General features: G+C 34.9%; 4 protein-coding genes across 5 annotated transcripts; all 4 read left to right on the top strand.

Moving 5' to 3' along the window:
• The first annotated feature begins 21 nt into the window (after positions 1 to 21).
• On the top strand, positions 22 to 5,000 carry LOC18032145 (uncharacterized Rho GTPase-activating protein At5g61530). Its single transcript, XM_006421527.2, has 10 exons — positions 22 to 185; positions 634 to 722; positions 826 to 1,076; positions 1,405 to 1,467; positions 1,550 to 1,568; positions 2,280 to 2,378; positions 2,485 to 2,562; positions 2,643 to 2,887; positions 3,233 to 3,392; positions 4,477 to 5,000. The coding sequence occupies exons 2-10, from the start codon at positions 662 to 664 to the stop codon at positions 4,620 to 4,622; spliced, it is 1,122 nt and encodes a 373-aa protein (XP_006421590.1). The 5' UTR covers positions 22 to 185; positions 634 to 661; the 3' UTR covers positions 4,623 to 5,000.
• Positions 5,001 to 5,914: 914 nt separating this feature from the next.
• On the top strand, positions 5,915 to 9,046 carry LOC18031931 (probable isoaspartyl peptidase/L-asparaginase 3). 2 transcript variants are annotated; one of them, XM_006421526.2, is made up of 7 exons: positions 5,915 to 6,070; positions 6,216 to 6,387; positions 6,748 to 6,812; positions 6,928 to 7,320; positions 7,402 to 7,460; positions 8,176 to 8,280; positions 8,666 to 9,046. In XM_006421526.2, the coding sequence occupies exons 1-7, from the start codon at positions 6,026 to 6,028 to the stop codon at positions 8,883 to 8,885; spliced, it is 1,059 nt and encodes a 352-aa protein (XP_006421589.1). In that variant the 5' UTR covers positions 5,915 to 6,025; the 3' UTR covers positions 8,886 to 9,046. The 2 variants fall into 2 exon arrangements, with proteins under 2 accessions (XP_006421589.1, XP_024047226.1); XM_024191458.1 differs by lacking the exon at positions 5,915 to 6,070 and having other exon boundaries at positions 6,361 to 6,387; positions 6,918 to 7,320.
• A 1,260-nt stretch (positions 9,047 to 10,306) lies between these two features.
• LOC18031894 (ceramide kinase) lies at positions 10,307 to 17,138 on the top strand. The gene is made up of 12 exons (XM_006421525.2): positions 10,307 to 10,598; positions 10,891 to 11,055; positions 11,148 to 11,315; positions 11,433 to 11,525; positions 11,604 to 11,696; positions 12,957 to 13,197; positions 13,483 to 13,567; positions 14,063 to 14,212; positions 14,974 to 15,075; positions 15,698 to 16,078; positions 16,549 to 16,615; positions 16,692 to 17,138. The coding sequence occupies exons 1-12, from the start codon at positions 10,428 to 10,430 to the stop codon at positions 16,827 to 16,829; spliced, it is 1,854 nt and encodes a 617-aa protein (XP_006421588.1). The 5' UTR covers positions 10,307 to 10,427; the 3' UTR covers positions 16,830 to 17,138.
• Positions 17,139 to 17,415: 277 nt separating this feature from the next.
• LOC18031864 (derlin-1) lies at positions 17,416 to 20,821 on the top strand. Its single transcript, XM_006421524.2, has 9 exons — positions 17,416 to 17,536; positions 17,621 to 17,848; positions 18,787 to 18,985; positions 19,089 to 19,224; positions 19,309 to 19,382; positions 19,800 to 19,893; positions 19,983 to 20,111; positions 20,259 to 20,419; positions 20,567 to 20,821. The coding sequence occupies exons 1-9, from the start codon at positions 17,416 to 17,418 to the stop codon at positions 20,799 to 20,801; spliced, it is 1,377 nt and encodes a 458-aa protein (XP_006421587.2). The 3' UTR covers positions 20,802 to 20,821.
• The last annotated feature ends 3,941 nt before the right edge of the window (positions 20,822 to 24,762 follow it).

The raw sequence follows: 24,762 nt of genomic DNA, 5'->3' as shown, positions 1-24,762 counted from the left end.
ACAACAGCAAATCATTATATCACTTGCAATATTTTGAATCCCTCAAAACGACTTTCCCCTTCTCGCTCTCTCTCTACGCAATAAACGACTCTCAAAACTTTCTCACTCTAAAATACCAAAAAAAAAAAAAAAAAGGACTTGACTCTGCATCGATTTCTCTTCAGCTAATACAACATACGACGAAGGTAAATACTAATAATTGAATTTTATTCATTTTTTCCAATCACTGACTCTGCTGATTTTTAAATACCGAGTGTTTTTTCTTTTTCTTTTTGAATTAATTTGTTGTTGTTTTATCTTTTATTCTTGTTGATTTTTCAGTTTATTTGATGCTCCAAATTATTTATTGCTGATCGTATGCCATTTTTTATTTTAATTTATTTTACTTATTTATTTTTTATTTGGTTGTGCTTAAATTGAGTTAGAAATTGTGTTTGATTAAATTTGATGACGTGTTCATTTTGTGTGTTTGATTGCTTAAAAAATAAAATGATCAAGTGCTACCGAATTAACTGAAGCCTTGTAACAATTTTATATTATCAGTAGAGTTATCGAGTTTGGAAGCCTACTTATGGTGGCTTTTGAAGAATATTATTCTGTGTACTTTCATTGACTCGTTTCTTGTATTTGAAGCTTGGTTTTGGTGTTTGTTGTCGGATCAATGCCGTCCGCCATCTCTCCGCCATGGCAGGAGAAGGCTAGTGAGTTCTTTTCTTCCTCAGGTAACTTGATTGGTTCTTTAAACAATTAAAAGTTTACTTTTCTACTTGCTTTTTTTTTTGGGTTGTTTGTTGTTTTTCATGATTGATTAAGATGTTAATTCAGGGTCAAAGCTTAGAGAAGCTGGACAATCAGTAGGAGAAGTTGCGAAGGATGCAAAAGGTAACGCTGCTGATGTGGCGGAACGTGTTGGCTCAGCTGTCAAAAGTCGATGGGCTCTTCTTCAGGAGCCATCAACGAAACATGCTGTGCAGGAACGTTTGATATCTGCTGCTGCTATAACTGGGATGTTTTTGAGGAGGGGATTTTCAGAGACAAAGGACAAGGTTGCTGTTGGGAAGATAAAAGTTGAAGAGGTAATCATGTAGAAAACTGTTTATAGATTTTATCTAATAATCTGAAAACCATTTGCAACTTAGCCCTAGATACTGACAAATGCATATTTGACACTTAACTATCATCTTTTGAGTCTAAACTTTTTAACACGTGTCAGATTTTGTCTTTATATTTGTACACTCGTCTTTACGCATTAGTGACTTGTGATATGATAGGATAAAGAGTACTAAAAAGATTTAGAAACTGGCGTTTAATATGTACCCCATAAATTTTCACAGCAGCCTTAAATTAGTTTGTCGATGAGTTAAGACAATGACTTAAACATGTTGATATTGTGAATTATTTCAGGCTGCAAAAAAGACTGCACAAAAAAGTAAGACTATTTTGACTGATATTGAACGATGGCAGAAGGTATAGTATTTTGAGTTTCTGTTTTTGCTGCTTTCATGAAATGTCAGGTTCCCACATTCTTACCTATCTTTCCCCTTTGCAGGGAGTTGCAAGCACTGATGGTAAGTATTGTAAACTTTTCTTGCTAACTTTTTATTTTTATATTTGGGGAATGTTCTTTTCTTTTCATCCCACCACCTTTTCAAGTATTTTATAAATTAGTTTTAGGTTTTTCTACTTTCACCTTTATATGGTGGATAATTAAGTGAATTGCATTTGCTTGGCTGCAGATAACAGTCTATTATTGGGAATTGATGTTCCTGCGTAGACCAAATCAGTTTATAGAATCTGATTTTATTCTCTTATCTTTTTGCGATCCTTGTACTTATTAGAAGTATTCAATGCAGTGTAGGTGCATTTAATTGTTTCATAGTATTTTTGCTGAGGGATAAATGGTTGGAGTTCTGTATAATGAATGTCAATGCCCAGCACAAACCAGCCATTACTGTATCTGAAAGTAGTTTGTACTGGTCAGGCAAAGAAGCTAGTAGTTCAGCAAATCTACTGTGTAGTTTGATCTACAAGTTGCCACTAGTTCTCCTAATCATTTTTACCACCACTAATTTTATCATTCTGTATCATATATGTCATCACTAATTTTCTTGCAGTATTTAGTCCTAAGTATTTTTATGTTGATTTCTGCACTTTTTGAATTTCGCTCATTTTCTTTCTCATTATGCCTGGGCTAAGTTGTGATAAGAAAGTTACATAATGTCTAATATGCTTTTTTATTGGTTCATCTCTCTAATTCTCTTAATTACTTTTATCCTCAGTATTTGGAGTCCCAATTGAGGTTACTGTACAACGACAACAATATGGCAAACCTGTTCCACATATATTGGTCAAATGTGCAGATTACCTCGTATTATCAGGTGATTCATATGAGAATTGAATGAATTGAATTGTCTTTCTTATATATGCATGATACATCATATACATAACATTTGGAGAGTAACTGTTTATTTCTTTGACTTTTAGGACTAAGCTCACAGTTCTTGTTCAAAGCTGAGGGAGATAAGAAGGTCATTCAGCATTTGGTTTCTATGTACAATCAAGGTATCTCAGGCACTTTTTTCTTGGATTTTACTGCTTCTGAATAACATTATAAATTGCTATCTATCTCTTGTGTATTTCAGATCCCAATGCATCACTGCCAGAGGGTGTGAATCCAGTTGATGTTGCCGCTCTAGCCAAGTACTACCTTGCTAGTCTTCCTGAGCCCCTGACAACATTTGAGCTATATGATGAGATAAAAGGTGCCCGTTCTAGCATACATGCAATGAGAAACACACTTAAGAAGCTTTCCAATGTGAACTTCATGACACTGGAATATGTTACTGCACTTTTGCTCCGTTTTAGCCAGAAGTCACTTCTTAACAAGGTAGGAAGTATCTCTGTCTTACTCTCTCTTGACTTCTGGTTTTCAGTGGGTTGGGAGCCGGTTGGCACATGCATTTGCTTATTCATTCTCCTCTGGTTTATTTGTCAGAACGAAATACAATTCCACATGTTACTTGAATAAGATTTTCACTATTTAAGTTGGGTCAGCCACGTTTGTTGTGGCCAAATTTTCTTCTTATTTTAAGTTGCATTGTTTCTAATATGTACAAAAAATTGTTTGCTTGTAGATAAATACTGATAATTAATGCTAAATGTGTGATAATGTTGTTAGCATTTAAATAAATACCTGATAGTTATTTCTGAGCATGTGTTTACTTCTCTACAGATGGATGCTAGAAGTCTTGCCATGGAAATGGCCCCTGTTATTATGTGGCAGAAGGAGCGAAAACCAGAGTTTTATCGGCAATATTGGAATCATGCATCCAGAAGCTCTTCGAAGAACATGGAACCAGCAACTCCTCATGGTGAATGGGACATGCTTGCTGGTGAGTGATATTATCCCATAAACATTATAACCTTTTTAATTTTGTTTAACTTAGACCAAACTGTGAATATTTGCTTTTGATGCATTATCAAATAAGACAAATTGGTAAATTATTAGATATTCCGACTTTCCATCATGACTAATGTCTATTGTAGTGGTCATCCTATATTGAAAAAAATATGTAACTGTTTCATCCAAAACTATTCGTTTTCAAAGGAAAAACACTTCGTCACAGCACTATAAACTACAAAACATCTTAACAGTTCACTGTTGCATGCGTTAAATAGCTATGGCTGAAAAGAGCTGTTCGGGACTTTGTGTGGATATTAATTTAGACAAATATTACCATTCTAGAAAAAAATAAAAAATAGAAATAAAATAAAAGTGGGACTGGTTTGAGTAAATATGTGTGATAAGATCAGAACTGGAAGCTAATGATATTTTTGATAAGCTCTATTTTCGTTTGAGAATGTATGTTGGTGAATGGAACTTCAAGCAGGCCAACCTCATTATATTTTCATATGGGTAATACAAGAGTGTTGTGTTTGTTTCTTAATTCTAATGCCTTGGGAAATTACAGAAGAATCAAGCTCTTAACCCAAAAGATTTTCTGCTTAGATGATAAGTCCCTAGTTTTCTTTACATGCTATCAAACAAAATATGACTGGAAAAGAAGATGCTATATGTAATAAAATATCCATTATTTATAATTTCTTTAGGACCATAATGAATGACTCAATTGTGGTGAAAACTTGTATGCACTGACGAAGGGAGTTGATTGATAGATCCTTTAGAAGCAGGATAAAAATGATATGCAAGAATAAAGAACAGAGTGTAACTTTAATTAAAAGAATTAAAAGGAAAAGAAAACAAGATGGAGTTAACTGCCGCATTATTTTATTGTTGAGATTACTGAACCAGAGATATAGTTAAGTGTGGAAATGCATTGAAACCCAATTGATCTTTTTCCTTCTTCCTCATACAATTTAAAATTTCATTCGTAGGTTCTTTCTTATGTTGATTAGAAACACTTATCACATGAAATAAGATCCTGGTTGTATTCTCTGTTCTTTCTCTTGGTGTAGATGAGAGTGAAGAAATGGATGCCTCGTCTGCCATTCCTTTGGATGATGGTATGCCAATTGACTTTGGTGCTATCGAGGTTGTTCAATGCCTAATGGAACAGCACAACGCGATTTTCACAGATGCAAATGAGACTGTATGGAGGTGACTTACCATTCTGTGTGATTTCCGATGCTACGGCAAATTCATGAAGCTTGACATAGTAACCAATATCTCACGATTGGTTTCTAAATTTAGTTGAGGTGCCGCCTGTGCAGTAGCTGCCGATATTGTGTTCTTGAAAGACGTTGGAGGGTTCTGGGGTATTGATTTGTAAATTTTAGTGATTAGAGAGTATCTTATTGACAATTATTTATAGTTTAGATATTTTTGGTTGTCAAATATTTGTTGTTTTTGGGACAGAAGCTGTTGCTTGGTGCAAATAAGTATTGTAATTTTCACTCGGTTTGCTTTCTAGAAAATTGGGTGATTTTCGATTGTTGCTTCAGAAATTATAGAAAGGCTTATCCATTGTGACGATGATACAGAACATTTCTTGAGTATGTTTATATATGTTAATGCACTTTTTTTTTTTTTCATTTTGGACTATCACATTAATGTATTTTAGTAGTTGAGTCCATATCAAATGCACATGCATGTATGTATTTTATGCCAATATGTCGAGAACTCAAAATACCATCGGAGCTTGTTGACAGATAAAATAGAATATATTTTAAACAAAATAATTAAATATGTTGCAAAATGAAACTATTAAAGAGTAAAGCGTGAGCTATTCTCCCTCTCGGGGTTTTTTATTTAAATATACCTCATTTATCCTTAAATATCAAATCTATACCTCATTACGTACATATACCTCTTAAAAATGTAAAAAGTCAAAATTAACCTAAAAAAATCATCTATTTACGTTTATTTCCTCTCTCATTATTTCTACATAATAACACAACCAAAGTCGAGTATACTCGACTTTTTATCTGATTTAATTAAAAGGAAAATTTTTATTTCAATTTAAGTCGAATATTCTCAACCAATTACCAAACTTCAATGAAAAGTTAAGAATTTTTGCTGAATGAATATTGGGTAAGGTTAAATTAAAATCGGATATTTTCGACTCTTTACTCGACTTACTTGAAAAAATCAAGAATTTTTCAGATAATTTTTTATTTTAATTGAAGTCGAGTATTCTCAATTATTTACCCGACTAACATGAAAAAATTGAGAATTTATGCTGAATTACTAATTGTGTATGGTTTGGTTGAAGTCGAGTATTCTTGACCATTTATCCGATTTTGAGGAGTTGGGTTTAGTTTTATGAGAATTTAATTGTGGTTATTTTTATACTTTCTCTAATTTTTTAGAATATATTTGTGTAAAATTTAATAGTGTTATAATTTTAGGTATATATTGGGTATTTTGAAGGGAATGGGTTACATCCCACACAATTCTCCCTCGCGCTTCAGTTTTTCGTTTGTTCGTTCCATTGCCGGTCCAAACGGTAACCCCTGTTACATTCAACAATCGCAAACACTATAATTTGTTTTCACGAGCTCCTCTATGTCCATCAAATTGGTCTTTCTCTTCATCTTACTATCTTCCTCGGTAATTGCACCATCAATAATCAAGCTTAATTCTTTTTGTTTTTAACTAATTTCACCGTTTCTGTTAATTTTATTTCATGGGTTTGGTCCATTTGGCATATTTCCGTTCCGTAACTTCCAATTTTTTTTCCCCTTTAATCAATCAGGTTTTAGGAAATGGAGATGGGAATTCAGGGAAGTACCCAATAGTTGTGAGCACGTGGCCTTTTGTGGACGCTGTGAGAGCTGCTTGGAGGGTTGCTGATGGTGGGTTTTCAGCCGTTGATGCTGTCGTCGAGGGTTGCTCTACTTGTGAGGAGTTGAGATGTGACGGTACAGGTGGGATTATAAAGTACTTGCGATTAGCTTTTGTTTTAGTGCCCGCTTTATCATTGTTACTATTATGGGTTGAATTTGCATTGTAATTTTTCAAGTGTATGATACCATCTTTTCTTTAACCATCAATTGCTAGTTGCATTAGTTTATACAAGGCTTCCTATGACATATTTGTATTCACAAGGTTTTAGCTGCATTGACTATGCATGAACTGCATTTGAGGCTGTAATATGAGCATTCGATCTCCACTGGGATATTTAAAGACCTGACATAATCCGTTAATCTTTTACTTCTCATATTATGGGTTATTGGAGATACTGCAAGAATGCGGTCTCATTGATGATATGAATTTGGTGTGAACAGTGGGGCCTGGTGGAAGTCCGGATGAGAATGGAGAAACTACAATTGATGCCCTCATCATGAATGGGGTAATGACTCTTTACATGCTCCTTTTGTTAAAATAATCATTTTCTTACTTCGCTGCGTGGTTATTTATTTATTAAGAATGACAATCTATTATCTATTTTGGTAAGACATGCATAGGCCACAATGGAGGTTGGAGCAGTAGCTGCCATGAGGTTTGTGAAAGACGGCATTAGAGCTGCAAGATTAGTTATGCAACATACGGAACACACTCTCCTTGCTGGGGAGAAGGCATCAGCCTTTGCCATTGCAATGGGTCTTCCTGGACCCGCAAACCTTAGTTCGGCAGAGTCTATGGACAAGTGGACTAAATGGAGAGAGAATGGATGCCAACCAAACTTTTGGAAGAATGTTGTACCTGTAGATGGTTGTGGTCCATATCAACCAAAATGCAATATGGGCCCTAGTGAGGGGGAATGTCCTGCATCCAATCTGATGGGAGTTACTGAATCAGGATCATCTTCTGTTGGTCTCCACAGCCATGACACCATATCAATGGCTGTTATTGATAAAGTAAGTTCATTAAGGCACAAGTCTTTTCTTTATTTTCCATGTATGTATGGTTATTTTATTCAAAACTTCTTCCTTCTGTAGATGGGGCATGTTGCTGTCGGGACATCAACTAATGGAGCCACCTTTAAGATCCCTGGAAGGTAAGGACATCAATATTACTCCCAGATGAGATTTTACATTGATTATGACATTGAGTAACATTTGTCTTGATAATTTTACATTGATTATGACATTGAGCAACAATTATCTTGATAATCTTTACTTTTTTTTAAAGGAAAAAGACATTCAGGATCTACTTATCTTAAAACCTTTTATACCATGTTTTAGTGTTGCTATTACATAGCTCATATTTGTCGTTTGGTAAATTATTTCTCTAAGCCAATATGGATCACATGGGATCAGATTATGTTTCTCCATAAAATAATTTCAGTAAAAATACAGTTCTTATGTTTCATGAAGCTTGGAAAGATGACTCCAGAAGTTGCTGATGCAGGAAGAGGCGATTAGAGTACAGATATTACTGATCCCACTACCAAAGCTGCTAGCCATAAGCAGCAGCTTTCTCTTCCACTTTTGGAGTAATATTGGTTTCAAATATCCTTGTGAACAGAAATAGAATGGGGTCACATTTTGCCTCTGTAGAAAGCAAATATATGGATAAACATGAAGTTGTGGATATTTTTTTCCCTTTCAGTCACTCGTACCGATTTCACTTCAAGTTGTTTATCATACATTTTGAGTTTTTAAGGCTTATCTTGTTGAAATGAACAACGAGCCAATCATAAGTACCATTTTGCTTTTAGTTCATTTATTCATTTCAAGACCATGTTATGAAGTTTCTTTTCCTGGTGGCAGGGTGGGTGATGGACCCATTGCAGGATCTTCAGCATATGCTGATGAAGAAGTTGGTGCTTGTGGTGCAACTGGTGATGGTGACATCATGATGCGTTTCCTTCCCTGGTATTGTATTACTTGGGACTCAAAAAGTTTTTGTACTTGTGGCTTTTCGACATTATTGGTCCTTGCCATTTTGAGGAAAACTTGTACTGTGTGTGATGATTTGAAAAGCCTTCATTTTTTGGTCTTGAACTTGTAGTTTGTTTAGTCACTTATAGCACCTCTCCCATTGTTGTCACCCTTATATTAAGCCAAAATTAGGTGGTTGTGAGTATGCTTGGCTAAGCCAGTCTGAGAATCTGCTTGCCTGCACCTTTGATCTTGCTGAGTAATCTGCTTGCTTGCTTTACCTTTAGCTAATCTGAAGATTCTCCTGTATTCAACCTTATTTCATTTTCCTTGTATTTTTCCATTAAGTTAATCTGATCCGTGTAAGATCTGTTTTCAGTTATCAAACTGTGGAAAGTATGAGACAAGGAATGGGACCAGAGCTTGCCGCAAAGGATGCAATCTCTCGAATTGCAAGAAAATTTCCAGATTTTGTTGGGGCTGTTGTTGCCATCAATAAGAATGGTGAGCATGCTGGTGCTTGCCATGGATGGACATTTAAGTACTCGGTGAGAAGCCCAGAAATGGAAGATGTGAAGGTTTTCACCGTGCTACCCTGAAATCAGCGCCTCCTGCAATCAGAGTTCTTTGGATAATAACTCCATTGTTTATTGTACATTTCCAGTGATCTGGATACCTTTGTAACAATCTTTCCATACATATTATTGATGAACAAGACAAATAAAATTTCAAAGAAATTTGCAGCTGCTATTAATACAAATTGCAAAAGTTTGCTAGTGTTGTATGGGGAGAAGCTGCACCCGCCTACTAAGGGCCATTTGGCAGGTTCAATGGGTCCCACAATGGGATCGCAAATTTTTATTTAAGGAATATATAAAATTTTATCATTTAATTTGTGAATCTCACTGTAGAACTCATTAGACCTGCTAACTGACGGGTCATTAGTTAAACGGTGCGCTAGTCTCTCATAAGTTTTTCTCACTTATATATATCATAACCCATTGTTTGGGCACAGTTAGATTCTCACTTGCTGCATCCAAATTTTAGTTTGATCATTCATCAAAGTTGGGATGGAAAGTCGGGATTAAATTGGGAGAATTGCGTGGAATATACCTCATTTCCTTCAAAATACCCAATATATACTTAAAATTATAACACTCTTAAATTTTACACATATATACTCTAAAAAACTAGAGAAAGTACAAAAATAACCACAACCAAATCCTCATAAAACTATACCCAACTCCTTGAAGTCGGGTAAATAATCGAGAATACTTGACTTCAACCAAACTATACACAATTAGTAATTCAGTATAAATTCTCGACTTTTTCATGTTAGTCGAGAATACTTGACTTCAATTGAAATGAAAAATCATCTGAAAAATTCTCAATTTTTTCAAGTAAGTTGAGTAAAGAGTCGAGAATACCCGACTTTAATTTAACCTTACCTAATATTCATTCAGCAAAAATTCTTGACTTTTCATTGAAGTTCGGTAATTGGTTGAGAATACTCGACTTAAATTGAAATGAAAATTTTCTTTTTAATTAAGTCAGGTAAAAAGTCGAGTATACTTGACTTTAGTTGTGTTATTATGTAGAAGTCATGAGAGAGGAAATAAACATAAATAGATGATTTTTTTAAATTATTTTTTATTTTTTACACTTTTACGGGATATATATTTATAATGGGATATAGATTTAATATTTAAGGACAAATGGGGCATAACCCATTATTTGGGCACGGTGAAATGATCAGAAAATCAATAAAAATTAATAATATCAATATTTGATGATCTGATGGTGCCCTGACGATGAAATACAGTCCATTAGTCAATAGTAGCAAAAGAAATCAAAATAAATAAATGAAATTGTGGATAAAAGCCAAGCTACCGCGATTAGCATTTACTATTTTTATAAAAAAAATTAACCTAAAATGGAGGGTAAAAAAAAAAAGTTGGCGGGTTAGAGAAGTTATTCGAAGTATCTAACGATGTTGACAAGTCAAAGGCGGGTAATAAATTATAATTTATCAAAAACAAAAAACCTGAAGCAATCTGGCGAATTCGTTGATCTTTGAATTTCAGCTGCGATTTTTATCAAAAAAATTCAGATTTTTCTGGATTATAATACTCTCAGATTAAATGGACAGAAACAGCGACGACGACGACGCCGGCAACGCCCTTCAAAACGCGCCGTTTAATGGAGAAGCGCCTCTTTTGAGCTCGAATCTTTTCATGGATCAAGTTGGAGAAGTAGTTCTCACCCTTAATTCAGATGGGTTGTCTTGGAACTCGCTTGATTCCCCCGAAAATGTAATCTTTTTGTCTCTCTCTCTTTCTCTCCCCCCCCCCCCCCCCCCCACATTTCAAATTAACGGAGTTGCTTGTTATGTTAAACAGTTATGTGTTGTTTTTTTTTTTTGAGTGACAATTAGTTGTAATAGACGTAGCTTTTATTGAATGATCATGCAAATTGCAATGTGCCATTTTGTTTATCGTGTGATTGCAATTTGAAGATCATCGTGAGGCGTGGTGAAATTTGATCTTTCAACGTTGTTGTTTAGGAAATTAATTATCCAGGGTTACTCATGTTTTTATGAAACAGGGTGGGGCTTCTTGTTTAGGCATTAAACTTGAGAATGAAGTTCCAAATGAAGTCAAATTGTCTGATGTCTATGCTGTAGAGTTAATAACCAAAGGTGCAATTTATAAATCCAAACTTCCAAAGGCTGGTGCAGTTCTTTTGGGATTTGAGCCTTACGACTCTGAGGTTTGATCTTATTCTAATCCTTGTGAATGTGCTCTTACTCTTCAGTTGGTGATTGTATGCGAGGCTGACACATGTTTCTACTTTTTTGGCAGATGTATCGCTTTACGGTGCATAGTTTTCAGAAATCAAAGACTCAGCCAAATCTTTGGGTCTTGGCTGTGTACACCTTTGGTCACAAGGATTTGCCAACATGTGAGATGTGGGTGAATCGAGTTAATGCTTTTCTGAACATGGAAGTGGGAAGACCAAAGAATCTTTTGGTACGTTGTGTAATCGTTTAAAGGCCATTTCTTTGTTTGTTTAGTTTCATGTCTCATTGATGAAATGAATGGAAACTATAGTTTAAACTTTCTCCAGAATTTATTTCTGATTGGTAGATTTTCATTCACCCAATGAGTGGGAAAGGCAATGGCCGTAGAACCTGGGAAACTGTGGCTCCTATTTTTGTTCGTGCTAAAGTAAACACAAAGGTAAGAGTGCATTGTTCAACACTAGTGGGCTTGTAAGTTAGATAGTGACTTACATTAATGGTTCAACTTTTTCATCAGGTGATTGTGACTCAGAGGGCAGGACAGGCTTTTGATGTGATGGCATCCACTAAAAACAAGGAGCTCAGCTCATATGATGGTGTTCTAGCTGTTGTAAGTCATGAAATCCCTTATTGAGCATCTTTTTCTTAGTTAGAGTTCTAATAGCAGCATGTAGTAGCCGAAGGCTAATCAGTTAGTAAAATCACAAAACCATGGCAAACTAGTGTTAAGGCATTGGATCCACTTTCTCTAGACTCAATGTGATATTTACTTCTTTGTTAGTATGATGATTTATGCAATGTATTTGTGTGCTCCAAAATGAAAAATAAAAGAATCCTGCCAAATTGACTGATTTGGTGACAAGCATTTTATGTAAAATACGTACTGCTTCAGTAGCATCTTAAAACAATTCTGGTTAAAAAAACTAAGTAATTAGGAGAATTTCTGAAAAACTCTATCTGGTTTTATTACTCATTATAAACTTGGAATTTTTTATTTCAATCAGGTCAAATAACAGAACAGAAAACTAAGGAAAGAATGATGGACAGCCGTCTGTAGTGTGAAATCTACTAAAGTTTGGCAGAAAATTTCTTTGTTTTAAATAGCAATTTTAAGAAATAGTTATCTGGTCATGCACACTACTGAATGCTGCTCTCCTTTTGCAAATTGAGATTCATCAATGGAGAACGAAGGAGATAACAATTGCATAATTCTCTTCTATTAGCTAAGTATGATGCCATCTTAGGCATGTGTGCACTTGCCTTGACAACTGCCTAACGACCACTTGATGTTAACTTTCCTACCTAAATAGATTTATATTGACCAAACTACAATAATTTAAAGGCACTGTAGTGGATAAAAAACCTGAAGGTCAGACCTTGTCAACAGTGTTGTTGAAGCTATTATAAACTTCGTTGGTTTAAGAGGTGTGAAATGAATCAACGACATTTATTCCCCGGTATAATAGCATTCTAAGAACAAATATTCATATCAGAGTATGATACTAGGTGGGAGTCGTGGAAATTAAACCTTTCCATGAGTCTGTATGAAATTTGTTTTTACATGTGCCATGTGCTTATTGATTATTCCACAGTTGCCATTTACCATGTGCTTCATTTTACGAACTCTCGTAATCAGCCTTTTGAATTGTCACAAAGTGTAATTCGTGGTTGACGGTTTTTTAGAGCAATGCGCGGCCATTAGCTCGTTTCAGGAGTATACCTTTTGATGTGTTATGGTGTGGTTTTTCCCCTTTAACGGGCTTGTATACATGTGTTGATTTTAGATTTAATTTGTTTCTCTTGTATGTGCTGTTACAAGTGCTTTTTTCCCTTCTGAAACTACTGTTTGTTGCTAATTATATGGTGACAGGGTGGGGATGGTTTCTTCAATGAAATCCTTAATGGTTTTCTTTCTTCGAGGTATAAAGCTCCTTATCCACCAGCCCCTGCAGGTTTTGTTCATCCTGTTGGGAATGATCACTGTTCTTCAGATCATGATCTGAACGAAACAGTTACTGAGACTTCTCAACATGATGAAGACCAGTCTCATCAAGACCAGTCTCCTCTCCTTGGAAGCGAGCAATATCATGGATCAAGATTACCAAATTCCAGTACGTCTTGTAGAACTATATCACCTGCAAGTTATGCAATTAATTTGATTGTTATGCAATTAATTTGATTACTAGTTATGGTAGGTGGTTATCTGACACTAAATGTATCTGGAACTAGAGAAATGGTTCTTCTAATCAATTTGAGCCATTCCCATGTCATCTTCAAATAAAATAATTTTTTCAGTTGATTATCTGTTCCCTTGTAGTCTATTGGAATTAGTTGTCTGTTTTCTTGTTCACGACATCTTTCAACTACGTAACTACTTTTTGTTGATGACTGAACAGACCAAGATACTGACTTTCGCATCCCCAGTGAACGCTTTCGGTTTGGAATCATCCCTGCTGGTTCAACTGATGCTATAGTGATATGGTATTTTCTTGTGTTATTTTGTCTTTTGGTTTCTTTTGAGGCAAGTCTGTGAACGTATGTCAATGTTCACTAATAGGGACTTTGTATGAGCATATATCTACTCCTATATGTTTTATTGAATTTCACCTTGCTTTTATGCATGAATGAAATTACATAACATCCATCTTGTTCAGATAGTACGTGTAAATATTCTGCTGTCAGTTATTGTAAATGTGTGAAATATTTGAGCTTACTGGCAAGATGTCTCTTAGTTATCCTATTTGTATTATGCTGTGCTTTATCTTGCATGCCAATTAAAGAAGTTGCATTTGTAATCACTCTAATGCTTGCATTAAATGAACTTTCAAATTACATTTTATTTTCATTGTCATATTGTTATGTTGGCTTTCAAGAGATCTGGAAGACCTTGTTGCGGCTCATAGCCAAATTTCTTAAACATCATTTCTATTTGAGCTGTTTACTTTCCTGGTCGTTATAATTTGCATCATTCTTCAGCACCACTGGAGCTCGAGATCCTGTAACATCTGCATTGCACATTGTCCTGGGTAAAAGGGTGTGCCTTGATATAGCTCAAGTTGTTAGATGGAAAGCAACAGCTACTTCAAAGGTTGAACCTTTAGTACATTACACGGCTTCTTTTTCAGGGTAATTTCTTATGCTATGCTACTATCACCATATTTCTACTCTGTTATAAATGTTCTTTTCTTTTCTTTTCTTTTTCTTTTTTTTAATGGTTGCTTTTGCATCGCTTTTGCCTATATATATATAGATTATACTAAGCTATGGTCAGCTTCTTGCTGGTAGACAGAGGATCTAGATAGGATTATATAATGTTAATCCTGAAATACACATGGTGCAACAATAAAGCATGTGGATTCTGCCTCATAAATTAGTAAAAATTTAGTGGCAATTATTAGGGGGCAGGTGGAAATTGTGTAGTTAATGCTTCTACCATAAACTATTGAGCATCTTGTGCCTTGTTTTTCCCTATTATCGCCAAACCTTCATGTTTGGCCTTAGCCTACTCTACAAATAGTCCTTCTCATAGACGTTTTAAACTGATCCATATTCTAGTTATATGTCCCATACTCTGGTCTCATAGACGTTTTAAACTGATCCATATTCTAGTTATATGTCTCTATTTTGTGGAGTTGTTTTGTTATTTTCAAATGAAATAATTCTTCCCTGTTTACTTCATGTTTAAGACTGGCAGTTACATTATCTATTATTGTGCTCCTCGCATACTTATATCTTCATTTATCAATCACTTCATCTTCCTTAATCATCTAAATATGTTCTGTGGGTAGTGGCATTATTACTCATTTTTCATGTGCTTTTCTTTTTTATGGGATCTATCATGCTTTATGTAGATGGTATCCTCTAACTCCTCTGCTTCATGTTTACAGGTATGGGTTCTATGGAGATGTCATTTCTGAGAGTGAAAAATATCGCTGGATGGGCCCCAAGCGATATGATTATGCAGGAACAAAAGTGTTTTTGAGACACAGGTAAATTCCCCAGTAGGTTTATATTTCTTAACAAGTCCCTAGAACTGCACATACTGTCAATGGCAGGTATATATAGATTTGCCTCTAAAACTTATGAAAGCATTTTACTTTTGGCTCTGGTTTTGGATTAAAAAAGAACTTGAGTTATAGAAGAGACATGGAAGGTATAAAGCTGCCACCTTCGGTTTCACAAGGCCTTTGAAATTCATTCAGGGCTAGTTATGAATTTTTTTTTTTTGGGTGGTATTATACTGTATCTGAAAGAAATCACCCATATTTTCATGTAATTTGAGGCAGTGATAAAGCATAAAATTATAATTAGATAATTGAGGGTCTTGATAATACCCTTTAATGTGAATGGATCTGAAACTGCTTATAGAATCTTGTTCTGACCTTGAAATTTGGGTGTCTGGTGGGTCTCAAATTATTATGCTGATGTCTTTTTGCATGTGGCCAACTGATTTAAACTTTTCATATATCTTGGAGGATAGTAAGCTCAAATATTTGGCTTTACTACATTCTCTAACCAATGCTTTATACGGTTTACTCATGAATCTCAACAGCTTACACTGTTTTCTGGGATCATAATATATGTATATATATATATATATTTTTCATTTAGGTCATATGAGGCAGAAATAGCTTACCTGGAAGTTGATGCAGAACACACGAATTCAGTATCTAATAAGGGCTATTCATGTAGTAGAGCACAGACATTTCGCAATTCAAATAAATGTGAAAGAGTGATTTGCCGCAGAAATTGCAACATCTGTAACACAAATTCAGTTGACATGTCTTCGACTGCTACCAGCAGAACACCTTACTTCCGTCCAGAAGAAGCAAGGTGGTTAAGATCCAAAGGGCGTTTTCTTAGTGTTGGTGCTGCAATAATTTCTAATCGAAATGAAAGAGCGCCGGATGGGTTGGTGGTTGATGCACACCTTTCAGATGGCTTTATGCATCTCATATTGATTAAAGATTGTCCTCGTGCTTTGTATTTATGGTAATAGACAGCATCCCCCACTCTCTTCTCTCTCTTTCCCCAACTTGGTTGATTTTTATTGTGATGCTATCATTGTTTGCTTTAATATATTAAGGATGCATATTAATCAATGAAATAGTTTACAGTAAGGATACACATTTTACTCATTTGATCTGCTTGTGTTTTAGGAAATATCCTGCATCTAACATACAAATAGAAATATGTTATGACTTCTCACCTGGACCCTGGCAGCCTTTAGAGTTGAAATCTTTATCCATCAATTAATTAAATTGTCTTGTTTTCGCAAAATCAGATGATCCAGTTGTATGCATCTAGATAATTTAGTAGGCGGAACAACTATATTATTTTAGTCTTGTGTTACAAAATTATGTCACGTCACTTATTATGTCTTTTAAGTTCTGCAACACTGAACATTTTAGGATTATCTTTTGTTTCATGTCATAACTCATAAATCATGAATGATAATACAGGCACCTTACTGAGCTTGCAAGGAAAGGTGGAAACCCCCTTAATTTTGAGTTCGTGGAACATCACAAGGTATATTTGTCCTACGGCTATCATGTTTCTTTGCGGCGGAAATATCTTTGTCTAATTATATTTTGAAACCGTGCAGACTACTGCTTTCACATTCACTTCTTCTGGAAAGGAGAGTGTATGGAATCTAGATGGTGAGCTCTTTAAAGCACATCAACTCTCTGCTCAGGTTTTCCGAGGCCTTATTACCTTATTTGCATCTGGTCCCGAGGTTTAGTAGAATACCGTCTAGAAGAGCATATCAACCATACCTGTCTACAAAACTCAGCTTGATATTCAAATAACATGATTTTGTAAACTATTCGGGGGCTTCTCAGGCGACTCATGACCTTGATTTAGGAGGTCTTGAGTTGTAGTCGCCAAATGCCATTTTTGTATACAAAAGGGTAGATTTTAGCTCTAGCCTCTAGGATTATTCCACAATGACAAAAGGTCAAGATAAATTATTTCCAAGAGGTTGTATTCATATGTCTACCCTTACACGGGAGACTTAAGAGAGTATTAATAAAGTGATGTTAACAAGGAAGTGGTAACTGGATTACATTTTTTATTACTAGCTAATTGTTATACATTTAGAATTATCTCATAATGTGAGCTTTTCTGAATTTTTAAAGATTTTGTGTCGTATGTTTATTGGTAATGGTGTATGAGTAAAATTTAATGGAAAATGATGTTTGCCCCGGGTCAAACCCCGAAAGAGATCTAAAACGACGCCGTTTCATCTATTATTTTTGTTTTTGTTTTTCTCGGTAAAACGACGCCGTTTTTCAAAAGGCCAAATTCTCACGCTTAAGGCAAAAGCAATGCCTGAAGCCCAGAACGGCAGACCACATATGCTTTCTCTTCCTCTTCATTTCACCGTACTAGAATTTGGAGCTGGAGGAGGTGTCGGTGGTAGTCTTGGTGGTGGAGCTAGAGGAGGAGGTGGAGGCGGGGGTGGTGGTTGAGGTCTAGGTGGAGGGTCAGGTCATGGTGGGGGATTTGGTGCCGGTGGAGGCATTTGAGGAGGAGACGGAGCTGGGGGAGGTGGTCGTGGTGGGATAGGAGGTGGGTCAGGTCACAGCGGTGGCTTTGGTGCTGCGGGCGGTGTAGGCGGTGGTTCTGGTGGAGGTCTCGGCAGCCATGGTGGCCATGGAGGAGGAGTTGGTATTGGAATTAGGATAAGCATTGGTGTGGGAGGTGGTTCGGGCAAAGGTGTAGGAACCGGTTCCGGCAGTGGAAATGGTGGTGATGGCGGCAAATAATGAAAAGCGTTTATGAATTTAAGTTTCAAAATCTAATGTTTTGTAGCTTCGAAGTGTTAAAGATCTTTGTTTTAATGCGAGTTCTGATTGTCAGTTTCAAGTGTTCTAAGCTTTTGATGCAGTTTGTTGGTTGTTGGCTGTTGCTATGTACCATCATTACAATATCAATTACTTCCTGATTATTTCTGTATTTCATCTTCCGCAAATGGTTTAATTTGTCAATAAAAAAATTCAAGCAGAAATAGTGCCGTTAAGAGAACGAAGAAAATGAAGAAGAAATGGTTCAGCTGGGTTAAAGAGAGAGGAAGAAGAAGGCTGCCATTTGCAGACCAAAATGACTTCGTTGAAAGCAAATCAGAATAAATAAAAAATTAAAGCAGAAACGTCGTCGTTCAATAGCACTTGAAAACAAAAAAAATTACGAGCCAAAATGGCGTCGTTTGACGCATTTTCGGGGTTTGACCCGGGACAAACATCAGCACTCAAATTTAATTTAATTTTTTTTATTAATCATCAACCACTTACGTGTGTTTTTCCTCATGAAGAGTTTAGATCATGAAAAAATCTCTTTTTGAATGTATGATGACTAATTTTCCTATAAAATGACTAATTTTGCGAAATTGGGAGGCAAGCTATATGAACTTCAATTAATTTTCCTATAGAATGACTAATTTCATAACTTTAACCTGTTCAAACTTCGTTTGGAAAAATTATGCCCGTCTCACTAGAAAAATTATGCAGCAAATCCAATACTGATAAAAGGGTGAACTTGAGAAGAGTTGTATAAGTTTCGATGTATTGACTTGGATAAGCTAAGATAGCTAGTGGAGCTTATAGATTTAGGAATGATTCATGTATGACAAGAAGAAAGTCCGAGCATGGAGACAATTTTCCACAAAAGTTAACGTTTAATTGGTCACTGAAATGAAGACTTGGAAATCCAGGCTCTTTCTTCTTTCTCGACATTAAATCATGGGATTACGACAACCCCAAAGCCTTCTCTTTGGAATTGTCACATGCCAGTAAACCGAACAACACGTACACCATCCAACACAACTTACCCTAAAGCTTCAGTCTTCAGGCTGCCAAAAGACAAACACACAGATATTGCAATGTCTACCCCAGCAGAGTAATCACATCTCTTTTTCTCTGTTACTGATTCTTTGTGGCATTTTTTATGATTCTGAGAATCTAATAATATGATTATTCTGTGTTCATCAACTTTTTTTCAGATATTACAATTCTCTGCCACCGGTGAGCAAGACATATGGGGTGGCATGTTTCATGGCCACAGCTGCCTTTTATTTACAGCTTTATAATCCCAAGAATATTGCTCTCAAGTATGAAGATGTAATCAAACGTTTCCAGGTAAATTCCTTAGTTTCCAATATATGGATTTCTTAGAGGTTAAGTTACATGTCATCTGATCAGAAAATTTTGCTGGCGTTGCAGGTTTGGAGGGTTGTTACCAACTTCTTCTTCCTCGGGCCATTCTCATTTCGTTTTGCATTTCGTCTCATAATAATGTAAGACATCCTATCAGTTTGCCTATCCTTTGATTTTACATTTTGTTCTGCTATATATGATAACTCTATTCTCTAGTCTCTAGTCTCAGATTGCGAGAGCTTGAACAGAAACATGACAGTAGCCAGACCATCGTATATATAGACATGATAATTAAAGTTAAATAGATGATAAATATGAAGTCTCTTGCTCTACATTTAGGTCATTTTCTCATGTTAATTTCATACGGTCAGACCTTCTAGAGTGATACGAGAGGTTTGGATTCAATCTTATCTATACCAAGGTCATTTGGTTAACAGAAACATATAAAATCACCTTATACAAAATTATTCTTGTAATCTTTTACTGTCTTAATAGCATGGTTTAAAGTTGATTTATGTTTCCATGGTATCTAATAGTTGAGTTAATAAATTTCATAGAGCAAAATATGGTGTTTCACTCGAGAGGGGGCCTTTCGACAAGAGGACTGCAGACTACTTGTGGATGTTAATGTTTGGAGCACTATCACTTCTGGTCAGTCAATGCACAATCAAATAAGCACAAAGCTCTATTTGTTGTTCTCTTTTGAAACATATATAATTCTGCGTACTAATTGCTTATAGGTGATGGCTGCTATACCACCTCTGCGGACTCCGTTCATGGGGCCTTCCTTAGTATTCATGATGGTTTACATTTGGGGCCGAGAGTTCCCAAATGCACGTATCAGCATTTATGGTGTTGTTTCATTGAAGGTGACAACATTCTTGATCTTCAGTTTTATATACACATACGTGCCACTTTCCTTTTAGCAACAAGTTGCCATGATTAGCAGGTTTAAACAATCATTTATCTCGCATTTGTATATTAGTTTGCAGCTAATTTCGAAATTATATGCACAGGGCTTCTATCTTCCATGGGCAATGCTAGCACTTGAATTGATATTTGGGAATCCTTTATTGCCGGCTATTCTTGGAATGGTCGCGGGACATCTTTATTACTTCTTAACTGTTCTTCATCCTCTCGCCGGCGGAAAGTACATTTTCAAGACTCCTCTCTTTGTGTATCCTTCAAAAATCCTGGTCACTCAGCTTAGCATATTTCATGCATACAAATTACTTTTAATTTACAACCTCAATAATACGGTTACTATATAACTTGACAGTGTTTCTTCTTCACTTAATTGAGTGATCTTTAACAACTTTTTAAGTCACAAACTAGTTGCATTTTGGGGGGAGGGGACTCAAGTAAACTCCCCCGTGCCAAGGAATCCACAGGCCGGCGTTGCATTCCGCGGCAGAAGCTACAGCCTGAGTGGTACCCGAAGCACCGCCCCATCCGCAGAACAGCCAGAAACTAACACAACAATTCCTTCTGAGCAACCCAATGCAACAGCTGGCGGAGTTGCCTTCCGGGGCAGAAGTTACCGGCTTGATGGCCGATAAAATTAGCAAGCCACATTGTTACGCCACATTTATATGTGCAAACAGTCTGTAGCTCTAGCATTATTCATAAATTAATGAAGCAATGACATTAATCAATTAGACAGTGTATTGCTAATCTTATTTGTCTTCAAAACTTTGTATTCAACATCTAACTTTTGAGATGAGATGTGTATATGATGATATTATATAATTATCGTGATTATATTTGTGGTTAAGGGATAAATACCGGCTCAATTAATTGTATATTATTATACATATAAGTTTATCCTCCTCTTAGTAACCGGATGGAAGTAACGTTGCGGTTGTCTTCCGTAGATACCATAATCGGCACGCCAATAAATAAATGGCACGTGTTCATTTCTCGTGATATTATGATTGTCACCAAAAATCCTTTCTTACTTGATTGTTGGAACGTCTTTGTAGATACATCCAATACGCTCTCGCATTCAAGGTTTTTTTTTTTTTTCGCATTAAATTACCTAGTATCTGAAGAGTACATTGCGTCTTGAATAATCTAAATTTGAGCCGAGTAATACCACTAGAACGGCAAAACTTCCCAATAAGTATTTAACGCAATTACATTCTCAAATTTTAAACCGAACCGAAGACCTTAATTAGGATAATATCAACTGATCTACGCGTTTATTGATACTGACATTCAAGCTTGTAGAAGGAAAAAGAGACCCAAGGTAGAAAAATGACTCCTTCACCTCCTCTGGAAGAAATATAAATTTATATTATAATATTTTCGGCTAATTAGTAGTTAATTGGCTTTTTTTTTCTTTGCATTAAATAATAATTTATTGGTTTATTATGTGTACCATCGCTGCCGATGGGTACATTCGGTGCAATTCATGCGACAACGATGGACAATATATTTTAAAAGATTAAACACTGAGTTAATAATAATCAGGCAGCTGCTTCAGATTTTACTCAGGATTAATTGATTAATATAACTTTATTCTATTCTAATTGTTTTTTTTTTTTTTTTTCAAAGGAAATTCGATGGTATCTTCGGCTCAGGTGTTTTAACTGCTCTGGAGGTGGTGAAGGGGTTTGCAACTTCGCATTTGGTGGTACTGTTCATTTTATTAATCACACCAAGTATTTTAAATATCTATTAATTTGACTAGTCCAAGTATTTCAAGTGCACTTTAGTTATATTGAATTTGGATTTGTAGGATTGATTGTATATTTAAGTGGGACTTACCTCTTTAATTTTTTATTTCATCTTTAAGGCCAAAAATTTGAACTTTTCTATGGGTGTGAGAGTTTATATATTTACAGGAACCCTAAACGGGAGCCATATAGGCATATACGATAAATAAAACTGGTGACAATAATTGAAGTGAATTAATAATTATCGTCACACAATTGGTCACCCAACACAACGACTAAAATCCCTCAGAAGAGAATAACTTAAAAGCATATGCCACCGACATGTGTCAAGTGTTCATTAAGTTACAGTGAAGAGTTAAGTCACCGACAATGTCTTTTATCTTTCATCATCAGGCTTTAAACGAAATCAAAATAAACAAATTATTGGAAAGCACTTGTGATACTTGAGGAAGAAAAGTCATAATGATCAACAGTTAAGGAAGAATTTTGACAGAGAGTAATAATAATAATTCTAGCTGAGCTAGGATTAATGTTGAGGTAAAAGAATTAATATAGATTTGTGTGTAATCAAGCTCAAGATAACTATCTTGTGATATCATAATCTCTAATCTCAAGATGAACAAAATTTTATCTTATTTTTTAAAATATTTTTAATTAGAAAAAAAACAATGTTATCTTATAAAAAGTTTTTATTTATTTATTTATTATAATTAAATTAAAATTTAAATAAGTGAGTGAGAAGAGTCATAAAAATAGGGATGGCAATGGGGAGGGGAGGGGAGGGGACCGATCTCCCCGTACCCATCCCCGATATTTTGCGTATGTCCCCGTCCCCTCCCCGTCCCCGTCAGAATTACTTGAGAGAATCCCCATCCCCTCCCCGAATAATAACAGGGGATCCCCGAGGGTCCCCGATCCCCGAATAACTAATACATTTTTTTTTCAATTTTGAGTTAATCATATTAAAATAAAAAATTCAAATAAAAGTAAAGTTCAAAATATATCTTACATTAATATATATTACAAAAGTCACATACATTAAATTAGTAAGTAACGCAACATGCAAGGAATACAAAATTCTTTTACAAACTATCATAAACAAATTAATAGTTTAATACAGAATTGTTACAAATAAAATCGAATTTAGATTCAAAATTAACTTTTTCAATGGTGGCGTGGGCACTTTATAAATGTGGATTATTCATTTTACAACACAATAGTTAAATCAGAGCAAATCAAAAGCAAATATTAGATTAGATTAGATTAGATTAGATATTAAAATTGTGATTCGCTGTGGGCAATTATAACATCTAAAAATAAATAAAAAATAGATTTAAGTTTAAAATATTTAAAGAATATTAAAATTAAAAAAAATGTTTGGCTAATAGAATCTACTCGATCTTTTTAATGTCCTAAATAAAAATTTAGGACTTTAATTAGTTAATTAGGCCTAAAAGTTTAATAGTATAAATATTTCGATATTTTTTATTTTTACCAATATTTATAATTTTATTATTTATTTACTAGTAATTTTAAAAAATTAAAATAAAATTAAAAATTAAAATGGGGAAATGGGTAGGGGATGGGGATTCCACCTCATCCCCGTCCCCTCCCCGAATAAGAAATTGGGTAAAAAAATTTCCCCGCCCCCTCCCCGAATAAGAAATTGAGTATGAAATTATCCCCATACCCTCCCCGAATGGGAAAAATCCCCGAGGATACCCGTCCCCGTGGGGATTTTTGCCATCCCTACATAAAAAGCAAGCTGCATGAAGAGAAGACTTTGACCCACGAGATTCATATCTTCACTAATCTTTCAGTACGATGCATGTCCCATTCATCATAAAATTGCCAAAACATTGCATTAATTACGCAACCAATAGTCATTGAAGAATTTTTAAAATTAAAATCTGCAAAAATTATGAAATTAAACCCCACACCACAAGTTAATGTTCTAGTGTTAAATGAATATAATTAATATTACATCCCCACGTTCGTTGAACCTACCTTCTATTTATGCGTGTCTTATCACCTGTTCATTTCTCGTCGTTTTATATATTTTTGTAAAAAAAAAAAAAAATTCATATTAATGATTGAGATTTATTAGCAAATATAAATTCATACTTTTGAACTCATAACGAGATTGATTTTGTAATCTAATTCAATCAAATTTCTCTAAATTTGAACTAACTAGATTTTATGGTTATGGAAAATCTTACTTAACAAATTAATTTATTTTATTGGATTAAGATTGCGTCAAAGTAAATAGAAAATTAAAGCCTTTCATTTAAAAAAATAATTATTTTATACCAGAGATGCTACGTCAGTCTTATAACAATAATTTATTAACTATCATATCATATATTTGTGTGTTTGTTTTATATGTGCGCTTAAAAAAAAAAGAGTCGTACAATTTAATAATTATATCTAATCCATTGAATATAACAATAATTTATTAACTATCATATCATATATTTATGTGCTTGTTTTATATGTGTGATAAAAAAAAAAAAGAGTCGCACAATTTAATAATTACATCTAATTTATTGAAACAATATTTTTATATAATCACTCTCTCTGAGTCTTACCACCGATAATAATTAAGAGTTAAGACCTCACTAAAGTTGGTGTTGACAAAATCTTCCTAACTTTCTTTAGCTTGTTTTAATAATTTTTTATTAGCTTTCATAGGAAATTCTCATAAAATCCTTAGGCAAATTACTTTAAGAAAAAAAGAACCACAGCATATGCAAAATAAAATAAAATAAGTACCTAAGTGGGTCCTTTTGACTGCCTGACACCAACCGGAAAAACTACCATAAAATAATAAAATAAATGAATA

This window comes from Citrus clementina, unplaced genomic scaffold (genome assembly GCF_000493195.1).
Source record: "Citrus clementina cultivar Clemenules unplaced genomic scaffold, Citrus_clementina_v1.0 scaffold_9, whole genome shotgun sequence".
Lineage (NCBI taxonomy): Eukaryota > Viridiplantae > Streptophyta > Magnoliopsida > Sapindales > Rutaceae > Citrus > Citrus x clementina.
The sequence above is the reverse complement of the archived record's forward strand: the minus strand, read 5'-3'. Positions and strand labels throughout refer to the sequence as shown.